Source organism: Drosophila santomea, chromosome 2L (assembly GCF_016746245.2).
Source record: "Drosophila santomea strain STO CAGO 1482 chromosome 2L, Prin_Dsan_1.1, whole genome shotgun sequence".
Taxonomy (NCBI): domain Eukaryota; kingdom Metazoa; phylum Arthropoda; class Insecta; order Diptera; family Drosophilidae; genus Drosophila; species Drosophila santomea.
The window spans coordinates 22265042-22280320 of record NC_053016.2 but is presented as its reverse complement, the minus strand read 5'-3'; the positions used below and the strand labels follow the sequence as shown (position 1 = coordinate 22280320).

At 40.5% G+C, this 15279-nt stretch overlaps 4 protein-coding genes across 4 annotated transcripts; 1 reads left to right on the top strand and 3 right to left on the bottom strand.

Moving 5' to 3' along the window:
• Nucleotides 1–5029: 5029 nt before the first annotated feature.
• On the bottom strand, nucleotides 5030–6283 carry LOC120458512 (BTB/POZ domain-containing adapter for CUL3-mediated RhoA degradation protein 3). The gene is made up of 2 exons (XM_039646183.2): nucleotides 5914–6283; nucleotides 5030–5864 (listed from the first exon to the last, which is right to left on the bottom strand). Exons 1-2 carry the CDS (start codon nucleotides 6092–6094, stop codon nucleotides 5140–5142), a joined length of 906 nt encoding a protein of 301 aa, XP_039502117.1. The 5' UTR covers nucleotides 6095–6283; the 3' UTR covers nucleotides 5030–5139.
• A 4667-nt stretch (nucleotides 6284–10950) lies between these two features.
• Nucleotides 10951–12195, top strand: LOC120458101 (INO80 complex subunit B). Its single transcript, XM_039645630.2, has 2 exons — nucleotides 10951–11102; nucleotides 11163–12195. Exons 1-2 carry the CDS (start codon nucleotides 11090–11092, stop codon nucleotides 11975–11977), a joined length of 828 nt encoding a protein of 275 aa, XP_039501564.1. The 5' UTR covers nucleotides 10951–11089; the 3' UTR covers nucleotides 11978–12195.
• Nucleotides 12011–13208, bottom strand: LOC120458102 (intraflagellar transport protein 20 homolog). Its single transcript, XM_039645631.2, has one exon. It carries the CDS (start codon nucleotides 12404–12406, stop codon nucleotides 12011–12013), a length of 396 nt encoding a protein of 131 aa, XP_039501565.1. The 5' UTR covers nucleotides 12407–13208.
• A 16-nt stretch (nucleotides 13209–13224) lies between these two features.
• LOC120458103 (intraflagellar transport protein 20 homolog) lies at nucleotides 13225–13721 on the bottom strand. The gene has a single exon (XM_039645632.2). It carries the CDS (start codon nucleotides 13625–13627, stop codon nucleotides 13232–13234), a length of 396 nt encoding a protein of 131 aa, XP_039501566.2. The 5' UTR covers nucleotides 13628–13721; the 3' UTR covers nucleotides 13225–13231.
• Between the last annotated feature and the right edge of the window lie 1558 nt (nucleotides 13722–15279).

Genomic DNA, 15279 nt, shown 5'->3' with positions numbered 1-15279 from the left:
ACAATGGGCGCAGGGTTTTCGAGAGGAGAAACGCGGAAGATGCCTATGCGAGGAGACACCGAAGCGGAGGATCGCCGGAAACAACATCCTTTTAAAAAACTTTCGAAGGATGGGGGAGATGTGAGGAGTCTTAAAACTCCCCACAAATCCTAGCAGCAGCGAAGACGGCTGGAATGAGAGCAGAGTCAAGGGCGGCCAGGTCAAACGGTAAATAGGGCACCTTGGACCCCGGCACAGCGGAGAGACCGTGAATTAACGGTACCGCGCTGGACCTTGGACTCGAACCGGCCAAGGGCACAGAGGTCGAACGGTAACGGTGTAGACTTTGGTCGAACACAAAGAGGACGCACAGTGAACTAACGGGATATGAGTTGGACCTTGCACCCGAGCGGGCCATGCGCAAAAAGGGAAATAGCGGAATCCCCGCGATCTATAAAGAGACGGCGCAGGCGCAGCTCGGGAAAGTCAGTCAGTTAAACACGCGTGGTTCATACGTGAAAGCGCAGAGTACGGGCGCGACAGGGGGCTGGCCAGTCGGAGCAGATTCAGAAGGTATGGACACAGTCAAACAGGCAAGTATGCGGAGATCGAAAGTCAACCAGTGAAAGTACGCAGAGATCGACAGTGAGACAGTGAAAGTACGCGAAGATCCATACAGAGTCAGTGAAAGTGAGCGACAAGTGACTGTCGAAGCGGGCATCCAAGGAGGATGGTGGAGTCATTGGTCGGGAAAGGTGCTTCGGGGGATAGCGCTAGTTTGACTCGGCTCAAAACTTAATATTTTCAAACATAATCGTTTGCCCACCCTTTAAAAATTGTCTTTTTGTTTGCCCACACTTAAAATAAATATTTTCGTTTGCCCACCTCTTAAAACTAAATATTTTCAATCAAAATCGTTTGACCACCCTTAAAAATGGTTTTTATCGTTTGCCCACCCTTTAAAAATAGTTTTTTTCATTTGCCCACCCTTAAAAAAAAATTTTTCGTTTATCCACCTCTTAAAACTAAATATTTTCAAACAAAATCAGTTGACCACCCTTCAAAAAAGGTTTTTATCGGTTAAGACTAAATATTTTCAATTAAAAATTACTCTCAGTAAGTTGTGGAGCCAGTTCACACGCACACGTGGTACTTGCCGCATTGACAATAAATACATACGTACATATTCTTTTTCTAATTCCTTCTTATTCCTCACGGGAACTTAGGGTTTTTACGAGAGCCTTCCATCTAATTTTGTTTTGTGCTGTCTGTTTAGCATTTTCCCATGCGATGTTTATTTGGGCAAGTTCTCCTGCTTCCTCCTCCTCCTGCTTCCTCCTGCTTCCTTGGGGGTTCCAGTCCAGTGCCATCCTTACTATGCTACTAGGGTTTCTCCTGAGAGCGTGCCCTATCCACATCCATTTCTTCTTTCTTATTTGATATGATGGTGCCAAGGTATGGGAAACTGTTGACGAACTCGATTGGGTTCCCATGTATGATGATGTTTCCTTGGTAGGAGTGGTTGAATCGCAAAGCTTTTGTTTTTGCTTTTATTTTTGTCATCACTTTTCCCCTGTATATCGCCGAGTCTATGAGAGATAAGACAGATGTCGTCTGCATAGTCCAAGTCCTCAAGGTGTCTGGCGAGGCTCCACGTAATTACGCGCTTGGACGAGCATACTTGCTCATTAACTCGTCGACCACGATGTTTAAGAGTAGAGGTAATAGAGGGCATCCTTGCCGAATTCCGGTGTTCGTCTGGAAAGGTTTTCTTGTTTTCCCGTTGTGCAGTACCGCCAAGTTGGCATCGTCATACATCGATTTGATGATTTGACGATTTGATGATAGCGATGAGGTTCGCAGGTACTCCTTTCCTTGCAAGTGATCGCCATATTGCTGTCCTTTTAACTGAGTCGAACGCCTTCTAGAAGTCGATGAACAGGAGGTAAAGCGGGGCTCTCCATTCCACATTCACAGCCATTCCTGGCTCGGTAATTATGCGTAGTGTGTTTGCGTGGTCTACGCAACTCCTGTGTGGTCTAAAGCCTGCCTGTTCTTCTCGGATTGTTGGCTCGATTTTTTCCTGTAGGCGTTCGTTCAGCAGTGTAGCTAGAATTTTATAGCTAGTGTTGAGCAGTTATCCCTCTCCAGTTGTTGCAGTCGCAGAGGTCCCCTTTCTTGGGGAGCTTCACGATGATTTAGCTTTTCCAGGAGTCAGGTACAGTCTCGCCATCCCATATGCGTGCGAAATGTGTATGCAGCGTATCAGCCATCAGCTGAGTATCAACTTGAAGCAGTTCGTCTGGTATGTTGTCCTCGCCGGCTGCCCTGTTGCGCTTTAGCTTCTTTATTGCATTCACAATCTCTCTTACATGCGGGCGTGTAGGGGGTATCCTGGTATTTCCACTTGGTGGCGCAATGCTTCTATAGTCCGTAGCCACGTTTGGTGATGTGGTGTGGCTAATCCCCATGAAGTGTTGGCGCCACCTCCGTATCTGTGCTTCAACATTGGATAAGAGGTTGCCTTCTAGGTATCCGACTTTCTGGTTCCGTCTGTGGTGGGTTCCGGCAATCCGTGCAATCTGCTGGTATAACGAGCGCATGTTGTTCTCGCCGGCTGCTCGTTCTGCGTCTGTCGCAAGTCTATCCAGTAGCGCTCGTTTGTCCTTTCTGGCCGCTCTTTTCACAGCTTTGCACAGTTTGCGATATTCATCACGATTCTGTGTGAGCTGGTCCGCCAGAGGCTTCAGATTGTTCCTCCTTCTAATCAGGTCCCAGGACCCTTCAGATATCCAGTCCGCTTATTTGCTCGGCTGCGGTTCTTAGCTGTCTGCAGGTGTGCTCGTCGTCCAGGTTTTGTTTTCAAAGGCGCTTGAAGATCAGCCTGGCTTTAACCATGAGTGCTCGTGTGCTTTCGCCAACTTTCAACACATGTCCGCAGCAAACTGAACCGTTTCTAGTCCCGCCGAAAATTTAAAATAAATGAGAACGCTATAGTCGAGTTCTTCGATTAACAGATACCATAAAAATTTTTCAAAACTGGGGATGTAGCAAAAAATATTTGGCATATCTATTGAAATATACAACACTAATAAAACAATGAAAACATAGTTTTCAAAAGTGTGGACGTTGCAGTTTTGGGTGGTTTGTGCACGTTTGAGTGGGCGTGGAAAATATATTATTGTTATATCGATGGATAAGGCCATGAAAAATAGGAAAAGTAAACACATTTAGGAAATTTACAAACCTAATCAACAAATTTTAAAATATCAAAACATTTATGAAATGTGTGCGCGTGGCAGTTTAAGGCGGTTAGAGTGGGCGTGGCAAAAAGTTTTTTGCTAATTGATTGAAATTTTCAAGTCTAATTAATCAATGCAAAATATCAAAACAGTTTTTAAGTGTCTAGGCGAGACAGTTTTAGCGGTTTATGGGCATTAAGTGGGCTTGGCAACTTCAGTTTACAAACTATCGAGCCGTCTATGTCTCTGTCAACTTAAGTTTACAAACTATCGAGGCGTCTATGTCTCTGGAATCTGCATGTCTAAGCTCAATTCTCTTGTTTCTGAGATCTCGACGTTTATAAGGCCAGATCGAGTAACGGGTATATTTACCACGGTTAATGTAAGACAATTCATATATAGATGTATTTGAAAAAAATGATGGTCCGAATCAGTTCAGATCTAATATTAATTTGTCTTAATGTTAGCAAACCATCCTCTTTAATCACAGACGCAAGTTAACGTATATATTTACAAAAGAAAGGGATAACACTTGACATGACTCTGAATAAAATTAAATCTTTACTGCTTTTTTTGTTTGAAGAAAGAGATGACATTGTCAGTAAAGCTATCACCTTTGGCACTGAAAAGTGTCGAGAACTTGACGTTGAGATTGAAAATCGACAAAGACGCAGAAAGAGAAAACTTTTACCAGGTGAGCTAGCCACAGAATCCCACTTGACCGTCCTAGAGGAAAATCGAAGATCAATGTACGAGTGTTTGGATCGTTTCGTTCAGGAACTTCAAGAGAGGTTAAGCGCAACACAGAAAATTTCTGATACATTCCAAGTGATCCAGTCTAATTTTCTCATGACTGCGTCGGAGACAGATATTTCATCTGCTGTAAAAGAACTAAATCTTGTGTATGATGATTTTGATGAAGAGATTTGTCAGGAAGTGAAAAGATTGCGGAGAAATATTCGAGTGACGAATACAACGATCGAAACAGCCAGTTCATGGACGACAAAGGAAACGCTTCAGTTTATCGTCACGTGGGACTTCAATGAATCTTTGCCAAATCTTTGCCTCATTTTGAAGTACTTTTTAACTATATGTGTATCAGTAGCTTCATGTGAAAGAAGTTTTTCGAAATTGAAACTCATTAAAAATTACTTGAGGTCTACGATGTGTGAACAAAGATTAAACAGTCTTGCCATTTTGTCGATCGAGAGAAACATCGCGTCGACAATAGATTTCGACGAAGTAATTAACAAATTCGGTTCACTTAAAGCAAGAAAGCATAAATTTCAATTTGTTTGATTGTAAAACGCTCGTGTCGAATTGTAATTTAATATTCTGAATAAATTTATTTCTTGTCAAAGAATTTCATTAATTGATAATCATTTTATGACGAATTTATGAAAAGCTGAGGCGGCCCCCCGACTTAAACCCGCCCCGGGCCACAAGTGTCCTTAGTCCGCCACTGACGGGTATAAAAGTTCTGAATACCGAATTTAAACACTTAATGCTCTAAAACAACGTAGGTCAATTTTTTAGGAAGAAAGCGTTTCCGACGCCAACTCTATTGAAAATTATTCATTTTTGTTCATTCAAAATGCTAAAAACGAGTTTCTCGACTATCAGGCATCTTTTTTCTTTAGCATAGCGACCAAAAATAATGAAAAAGAACACGAAAAGTTTTCAAATGTAAGCGTGGCAGTTTCAGCCAGCTTGTGGGCGTAAGAGCACATTTTCGAAGTATAGATCTTTTACTCTATGAGTACCAGAAGAACACATTAAACGACAATCATTTAAAACACACCTCATGCTTAATACAACGCAGAAATTGTGAGTTTTATTAAATAAAAAAAAACAAACATATATATTCTTTAGTCATTTATAAAAACTATATTAATTATATGTAATTACTTTTTATTAATCAGGAAGGATTATTACGCTTGTTAGATCGTAATCGCGCCAATCCTGTGCGTTCTTCTTCCTCATCGCTTGTATACTGATTAATGCTGGTTCCACTAGCACTTCCAACTCGAGCTGAAGACGTTGCCTGCATGAGTTCTTGGTCTGGTGCATTGCGGTTTTCATAAAGCAAGACTTGTAGCGTTTCTTCATATATACGAGCTTCCGGAAATTCAACTTTGGTATGCTTTCTGTCAGTCGCATAAACTATTGAAGTGCAACATACTTCAGCCACTTTTTTGCCGTGTCCGTAAAATGACCAGCAACAGATTTCACTAGGCCCAATTACGTCTTTAATGAACAAAATTCGTTCATTAAAGCGCAAAGAAAGCTTATCAAATAGTTCAATATTTTTTAATAAGTTGTCATCTGATGTACTTGTGTATGAATACTTGTTATTCTGCCGCTGTACCACAAGAATGACAGCCGGCTTTGAAGAAACGCTTAATAAATGTTGCTCTTCTTTTTGTGAGGTTATAAGTGGAATGCGACAAATTGGCTTTGGCTCCTGATGCGCATATAGCGCTCGTTCACAAGAAATAGCTAACTCGGTAATGCAGTAGTATTTGGCTTCGGCAAGCAATTCAGCAATTTCCCTGTTAGTTTCGGGTAACGGAACAGTACCATCTCTTAAAAAATTAAGAATAATACCAAAATGATTTCCACAGCGGTCGATTAAAATCCATCCTAGAAATTCGTTTATTAATATTATTTCGATAAAGAACATATAACAAACCTTCCGAATCAGTCAGTACTTCCATTCTGCCACTAAACATTGCGCTTAGCATTGTGTCATTATTTTTTGTAAGTGTCCCAATTGTGGTATAATATAAATGACCTCCAACATTTAGTTTCAAGTATTGGGAGGAATGGCCTTTTAATAAAATTTTGTGGTCACCTGACATTGATTCCGACATTGATATTTTTGTTCTCTAGCTTTTAGGCTTCAGCTACCGCATTCTCATGACTTAATCAGTCGTTCCTCATTCGTTAATGTAAATTTGCCGACAATATTTATTGGGAATAAGAAATGGTAAAATAGTACTGTTGTTTCACTGTAAATATATATATAGGTATTTTTTTAGCTAGCTTAATAATGTAAGAAATTATCGATATAAGAAGGATTCATCGATTTCATTACATTACGTACGGAACTGTTCAGTCAAAAGTAAGTCTGTACTAGACAATACACCAAACAACATAAGTTTTGTAAAATAAACCTTTTTTTTGTGTGGTTGAAAATAAGAATGATCTTGCTTGCACTAGGTAACACAAATACATAAAATAGCGCAGTGGCAAAACATTTTAGACATATTTAATTATATTTGAAGAGAGTTTAAAAATCGTGTTTCAAACAGTACATAAGGATTATTACCATTTTACATTTTTTTTCTAGCAGTGACCATATTTACAAAAGTTAGATTATTAAGGTAATTTTGGGTGAATCGCATTAAACAGAGCTCCTTTTAGTACATGGTTATAATACAATTTAAGAACATCTTTTGTTATTGTAATGCAAGGGAAACTCAATTATTAAAAATAGTGTGGTAATGTATATATGCCCGTCACATTTTAAAAATAGTTTTTTTCAGATAGCTGCCGTATTTTGTAGCGAGCAGAGCAGAACACTAAAATCCGTTTATTGCATCTGGCGCCCACATCGTCATTATCCAGGCAGTATATAAAAAAAAGCAGTATGAGTAGAAATGGGATCTGCCGCCTTTGACCGAGAAGAAAAACCCCTCGAATTCCTGGAGCAGGGTGAGTGGTCGCAAACAAGAACGGCTTGGACGTAAACATGATTCCCCGAGCAATACCGGAATTGATGCAGGGGAATGCTCTGAATCCATTTCGGCTGAGTTCAGACATTATCCCCTGTAGGCAAGGTGAGGCAAAGCAAGCAAGGGTTTAGGGAACCATTCAAGGACTACATTGTCGAGACGCAGACCCTAAGACGCCTTAAACGCTAGATATTATTAAGGAGAACTGCACGCCAGACCTACGAATAGCGTTGAGATCCTACCACCTGGACAACCTAGAGACAATCATAATCCTGCACAAGGAACGGAAAGCTTTTGCGGAAGAACACAAATTTAGACGAAACAAGGCCCACGCCGGAGCACAGGTCACGTGTAGAAGGTGTGAGAAAGCAGACAAACAAGGCATGACCAGTGGGCACAATATAACCCGATTCAGTCCAGACGACAGAACCCAACTCTATGAAGGCCGCCAGTTACTGCCCAGAGACACAATAGAACGACACCCGGTGGCGACCCCCAAGAATCTAAAAATTCAAGGGAAGATTAATGCAAACGTAGGCTAACTCCTCGAAATGGGACTCATAAAGCACTCGAGGAGCCCGTACAGCTCGCCCATAGTCAGGGTGAGGAAGAAAACGGGAAAATGGAGACTTTGCGTGAACTTCAAGCAGATAAACGCATAATCCATTAAGGGACATAAGATCTCTGAAGGAATCAAGCCGAGGGTTCACTGCATTCACGGCGACAGGGAAAGGGCTGTTACAGTGGCGAGTAATGCCGTTTGGATTACACTCTGCATCGACCACTGGCACTGGACAAGGTGATTGGACTGGAAATGTCGCCACATTCCTTTGCGTACCAAGATGACATCATCGTAATTGGTCGCACCCTAGATGAAAACAAAAGAAGAACGAAAACCTAAGGATAAACCAAAGAAAAGGAAAGATGTTCATCCTGCTAACGGAAGCCAGCGACTACGGGATAGTAGCAATTTTTTCACTGGACACCGAAAAAGCTGTTTCCTACACTAACTGGACCCTAGTGCTTGGCAATCGTGTGGGCAATTCGATATTTTATGCTATTCTTGGAGGGCTACTATTTAAGGTGGTGAAGCTCGTAGGAAAGAATAGCCAGCTGGGCATAGAGCTACAGCAATACGACATTGAGATTGGGTACAAAAAGACCACATGAATGTAGTCACCGATGCACTATAAAGGCAGTCACTGCCAGGGTCGGTGGCCACAACACCAGAGGCACTACGAAGAACGCAGGAGAATGAGGCCAAAGCAGAATGGATTACAGAAATTTTTATACAAATCCCGAAAGAGCCCTAGTATGTGACAACTTCGTCGAACCATTCCCAAGGTGGAAGCATAAAAACAATATGTTGTTGGTGTTGATCAAAAGACTTTTAAAATGGCCGGAGGTCTTACCTTTGCAAACAGCCACGCGGCGTTCAAGAAGTTCCTCAACTATATGGGAATGAAGCGGCAGTTAACGGTACCATACACCCCGAAAGAGAATCCGACTGAGGGAGCGAACTACACAATGAAGTCCGGCAAAGTTCGCCGGACTGAACTAGAGGAGTTGGGATAAAAATGACCCGAAATTATGTTGGATGTAAATTCCAGTGTATCAGAGTCAACGGGCTACTCACCGTCGTTCTTGACACAAGGCCGCGAGCCGAGGCTACCGGACGCACTATACGTCAGAAAAACGCTAGGTACAGAAAGGCAGCCAGAGTGGGAGGAGACAGGGGGAAAATGCATTAGAACCAACAGTACCCGAGAATGGACGGAGCCAGCATACCGCGTCAGAATAAAGGCGGAGTTCTACATCGCACGAACTTACTCAAGGCGCCGCCAGAGTCAGAGTCGGCGCTGTTGATCTCAGGAGCGTCGTCGGAATCCAGGACGGCAAGAACCAGTTAATTGCCTTCCGAAGAAAGGGGGGAAGTGAGGATTTAAAACTCCGCACAATTGCAGTTGTCTACAGCGGCAGTGTAAAACAAAGAGTTTGGAGAAAGAGATTTTGGAGACACAGAGTCTGTAGAAAGAGAGTTTGGACAAATGGAAGCTGTACAAAGAGAGTTTGAAGAAATAGTCCAGAGTTCAATTGGAGAATGAGAGTATGTTAGCACTGAAGTGGAGTGTGGAGAGCAAGAGTGAGACGGCACGAATAAAAGCGGGACAGCAGTAGAACCCTGAGTGCCGACGTGGCACAGGTAGCTGAGGTCCATTAAGATAAAGCGCGTCTAGGCTGGGACGCCTTGCTGCACCGCGAATCAAGATCAGACCCTGGCGTTGGCACGGCAAGTCCGAAAGCGTTTAAACAGGCGGGCGAAGACCCGGTCCATTAGGTCGGAGATTGCGTACGTAAACCAGGCGGTTGCTTCGAGCAGCCCAGTGCCAAGTTCCCAGCAGCGCAATCCGCAGGTCCGTCCGCACCAGCTTGAGGACAGGTTAGGGTGGAACGTACGTCATTCACTAGGCGTGTTGCTACAGGGACTGCAACGTAAACCGGGCGATTGAAAGGAGCGTTTGTGGGAATCGAACAGGCAACTGGCGGGACTTGCCAGGTCAGAGCAAGGAACAGGAGGTTGCCACTAGCAAGGTATTCGCCTTGAGAGCCCAGCACCTGTTCACCCTAGTCTAGGAACAGTAACGCTTCCCTAAGCACACAGCCCATTTCCCCACCATCCATCACGCGTAACCGCGGCAGTACCTGGGCGAGCAATCACTGAGCTAGCCGCACGTATCTCGCAGCGAATAGACCAATTAAATCAGTTCGTTACACATTGATGGGTTTATAGATTATTTATATATAATTAATTTCATACCATTACTTGGCATTACTACTGCGACTTTATTTTGCATTCATAAAAGTGTATTTTCAAATTAAATGCTCAAGAAATAAAATTAAAAACTGCTACCTACGGCACAGAAGTGACGATTACAGAGAGCGCTAATGCGTTGTTGCATCCTCCTCGATTCGGTAGTTGATCGCTAGATAATCGATTGTAAAAGTGAACAATCGCCAGTACATGCAGCCCCCAATACTGGGTCCTGTATTTATCCATCTTTGCTGACGGTGTCTGAAATGAAAAAAGCAATCATCGTACAGTATAGTTTGGGAAGGGTTATCAACATATTTTGGATACGCATCGCTTATAATTGCCTTTAGTAGTTTCGTATAGTTTAATGGTCGCTATCTGAACAATGCCATCTAGACCAGTGTGCATTTCCGTGACGCGTCTCAGACTCCACACTGTGGACCCGCCATATCATCTCTCATAATTATGTTTTATTCGCCCCTTAAATAGAACTGTCGTAGGATCCGGTGTCCGTTCAGGTAATGTGCGATAAGGGATTTATCCTGGGTGCTGGCTACTGGAAGGGCTAGTATCAAGTCTCCGATGAGAAAGTGAGTTAGGGACTGGGAATCAACATAATAATAACCACGACAAACATGTGGATTTGATGCATTCCGCAGTAGCCGCAAAGGAGTAATTTAGTAGCTTCTAGGTCGATGATTTTTCGCCTATTATTAAATTTAATACTAATTTATTCACTAATTATAAGAATTGCAAAAAATGACGACATTTTTATAAGGAACAAGGCAATTACAACCTTACATTTTGAAAAATAGGGCCGTGAAGCTTTTTGCGCTTTTAGAGAGTTATATTTTGGAAAAAGTTCTTGTAATTTCGATAAAAATTGGCAAGTCAGAAACAAAAAAAAAACGCTATAGACCAGTACCTTGAATAGTAGATTTAAATAATTTCTAGCATATCAATAGAAATTTAAAAAAAAAAAATTGGATCATATTCAAATATTTTGTAATTTTCTATATTAAGATCTGTTCATAAAAAATAAGCTCTGTTGGTATTCGCATATTTTGTCAGATAGAAGCGTCAAGGAACTTTGTATTTGTACACAATAAAATCACAAAGATAAAAAGTCACAAATTTTTCATAGAGATGTTGTCTGTGGAATTAGGCCATTAACTTCGTAACCGATAGTAAGATAATTACATTTTGTGGACCCTTTTAATAAATTGAAATGTAACAAAATACTCTTGAGATCTAGTCATACACAAAAAATTTGCTGGCCGCTGCCACAAAACGTCCATACTTAAGTTTTTTTTTTTAAAATGGTGAAAGAAGGTAATTTATATTAATTATTTAAAGTATTTTTTTTTAAAAAGAAACCACATTTTTTTAAAGGATTGATGCCGAAGCACCCTTCTAATGCAGTGAACACTTCGGCTGAGTCTATTAGAAATTCTATGACACCTAACGAACTTCAAAACGTATTTGCCAATACTCATGAACATCCGCCTAGACACACGAGAATTATTTACACAAAAAAATCTCCACAAGATGCCAATTTCCCTCACACTTGTGCTAAAAAAGTAAAAAGACGACGCAACAGTGATACGTCCAGTGAAGAAGATAGGTGGCTTACTGCCATAGAAACTGGACAACTAAACGTTGTTGATGACGAACTTAAAAAGATAAAAGATCCCAAACTTATGACAGCTCGTCAACGTGCTATTTATGAAAGGACACAGGATTCGGAGATAAATGGCTTTTTAGAAGAGCTAATTGCTCTTCCAAGTGGTTATAAAGAAAAGGAAAAGCCGCAGACTGCGGAGGAAATTCATAAAGCTCTTTTGAAATCTCAAAAACGAAAGCAACAAGCTGACGAAAGGCGAGAAAAAGATAAACTGAAGACAATGGAGCGCTTGTTAAAAAAACAGGCAACCAACAAGGACCGCACTTCAATTCGCAATAAGTCCGCACAACAGGCTTCTTATCCAAAAATGACCTATATAAGTGCTGTTAAAGGCAACTATGTAATAGTTCCCACAGGTTACGAATTTCCTTTAAAGGCACAAATCCCTCGTACACCGCCTCTTTCACAGGTGTGCTATGTAAGCGGTTGTGAAAATCGCAAGACATATAACTGTTCAACGACAAAAGTTCCATTATGCAGTCTTACATGTTATCGCAAGAACCTTTTACACAATATCAACTAAATAAGAAAAACGTCTTTGTAATCGGATTTAATTTTAATATTGATTGACAAAAAAACTGTTTATTATTTCATGTTGTTCAGTTTCAATTCGCTGTAAAAACTGCAATTCGCCTTTTAAGCGATCAAGTTCTACTGTTTGCTCAAATATCTCATATTGATAGACTTGCTGCATACTCTGGCGCTGAATAAATGCCGTTTTTAATTGATTTTGTGTACCAATAGCGCGCAGTTTTTCCTTATCGACATCCTCAGCAAAGATTTTAGATATATTACAATAATTAAACACAAACTTTTTAAAAATTGTGAATGCTTTGCTGTATTTAAAGCATTCTTGTTTAAACTTTTTTTTGCTACTGGAAAGGTTTGGAAGCTCAACTCGCACGGTGTAGATTTCATCTATAAAAACACCAGCTTTTAGAAGTTCTTCCATCTTAATGCAATTGTAAAAAATTTATACTTCCCTATGATGCGTTGCGCTGCCACTGACAAATACAGGGATCGTAAACAAAATAGCGGCGCATGTGTATATGAAAATGTATACAAAATTGCTTTATATCATTAGTATTTTTCTTTCAAACGACGAGGAATATCCATAACACAGGCGTTAGTGGCGAGGAATTCGAAGATGCCGAGGAAACCGAGTACCGAAAAATTAGCATGGTTTTTCACGGGTACTCCTCTGGAAAATACCTGTAAATACCTTTTAATATACAAAAAAATCTCCCAAAAAACGTAACAAAAAAGTTGTACAATAAATTTATTTTTTTTTTTATTTATTCTAATTTACATTATTTTTATACCCGTTACTCGTACAGTAAAGGTAAACTAGATTGTTTGAATAGTATGTAACAGTCAGAAGGAAGGGTTTCCGACCATATAAGGTATATATATTCGCGATCAGAATCAATAGCCGAGTCGATCTGGCAATGTCCGTATGAAAGTCGAGATCACAGGAACTATAAAAGCTAGAAAGTTGATTTTAAGCATGCAGACTCCAGTGACATGGAGGCAGCGCAAGACGGTCGCTGTTAATGGCAACTATGTAATAGTTCCCTCAGGTTACGAATTTCCTTTAAAGGCACAAATCCCTCGTACACCGCCTCTTTCACAGGTGTGTTATGTAAGCGGTTGTGAAAATCGCAAGACATAAAACTGATCAACGACAAAAGTTCCATTATGCAGTCTTACATGTTATCGTAAGAACCTTTTACACAATAACCAAATAAGGAAAACGTCTTTGTAATCGGATTAAATTTTAATATTGATTGACAAAAAAACTGTTTATTATTTCATGTTGTTCAGTTTCAATTCGCTGTAAAAACTGCAATTCGCCTTTTAAGCGATCAAGTTCTACTGTTTGCTCAAATATCTCATATTGATAGACTTGCTGCATACTCTGGCGCTGAATAAATGCCGTTTTTAATTGATTTTGTGTACCAATAGCGCGCAGTTTTTCCTTATCGACATCTTTAGCAAAGATTTTAGATATATTACAATAATTAAACACAAACTTTTTAAAAATTGTGAATGCTTTGCTGTATTTAAAGCATTCTTGTTTAAACTTTATTTTGCTACTGGAAAGGTTTGGATGCTCAACTCGCACGGTGTAGATTTCATCTATAAACACACCAGCTTTTAGAAGTTCTTCCATCTTAATGCAATTGTAAAAATTCAAACTTCCCTATGATGCGTTGCGCTGCCACTGACAACTACAGGAATCGTAAACAAAATAGCTGCGCATGTGTATATGAAAATGTATAAAAAATGGCATTATGACTTTAGTATTTTTCTTTCACACGGCGTTGAATTTTCATACAACAGGCGTTCGTGGCGAGGAATTTGAAAATGCCGAGGAAAACCTCGGGAATACCGAAAAATTAGCCTGGCTTTTCCCGTAAATACTTTTTAATATACAGAAAAATCTCCCAAAAAACGTAAAAGTAAGTTCTACAATAAATTCAGTTTTTCTTTTTATTTATTCTAGTTTACATTATTTTGTACACCCGTTACTCGTACAGTAAAGGTAAACTAGATTGGTTGAATAGTATGTAAAAGTCAGAAGGAAGGGTTTCCAACCATATAAGGTATATATATTCGTGATCAGAATCAATAGCCGAGTCGATCTGGCAATGTCCGTATGAAAGTCGAGATCTCAGGAACTATAAAAGCTAGAAAGTTAATTTTAAGCATGCAGACTCCAGTGACATGGAGGAAGCGCAAGTAATCAAACACGGAATCCAAGAGCAATGCTCTCCCTAAGCATCCAAGAGCAATGCTTTCCAAATACACTAGCATATGTCTTAAGCACAGAGTCTTCTCCTCAATTTCACTTACATTTAATTTTCAATCTTAAGCTGAGCATCAAACAAAAAAGAACAAAAATCGGTCTCGATACTTTAATCGTCTTTTTATTTGGAAAAAACTTTGGTTTCATCGTTGGACAACGTTTGTATACGAAACGTTTCATTTAATAGATTCAAGGCAATTTGTTGTATTCTTATATTTGTAACAGGCGCAGTCTGTCATTATAGTGTTAAAATCTATTTAATCGCTATCTAAAAAACACCATGCTTTTAGACACCCATGCGAGGTCAATATCGTGTTAAGTTTTGATTGGAACCTCGACAATTGCGCGAAACCGTGTACCGCCGTGTCAACAACAAACCTAAATTTAATATCAGGTAAATCCAATTGGTTACCTCAAAACCCCACGAAAAAGCAATAGTGCAATCCATATGAAAATCAAAATCTACCATAAGAGCAAAAACTAAAAATAAGAATACTAAGAAGAGCCCTAGTATGTGACAACTTCGTCGAACCATTCCCAAGGTGGAAGCATAAAAACAATATGTTGTTGGTGTTGATCAAAAGACTTTTAAAATGGCCGGAGGTCTTACCTTTGCAAACAGCCACGCGGCGTTCAAGAAGTTCCTCAACTATATGGGAATGAAGCGGCAGTTAACGGTACCATACACCCCGAAAGAGAATCCGACTGAGGGAGCGAACTGCACAATGAAGTCCGGCAAAGTTCGCCGGACTGAACTAGAGGAGTTGGGATAAAAATGACCCGAAATTATGTTGGATGTAAATTCCAGTGTATCAGAGTCTACGGGCTACTCACCGTCGTTCTCGACACAAGGCCGCGAGCCGAGGCTACCGGACGCACTATACGTCAGAAAAACGCTAGGTACAGAAAGGCAGCCAGAGTGGGAGGAGACAGGGGGAAAATGCATTAGAACCAACAGTACCCGAGAATGGACGGAGCCAGCATACCGCGTCAGAACAAAGGCGGAGTTCTACATC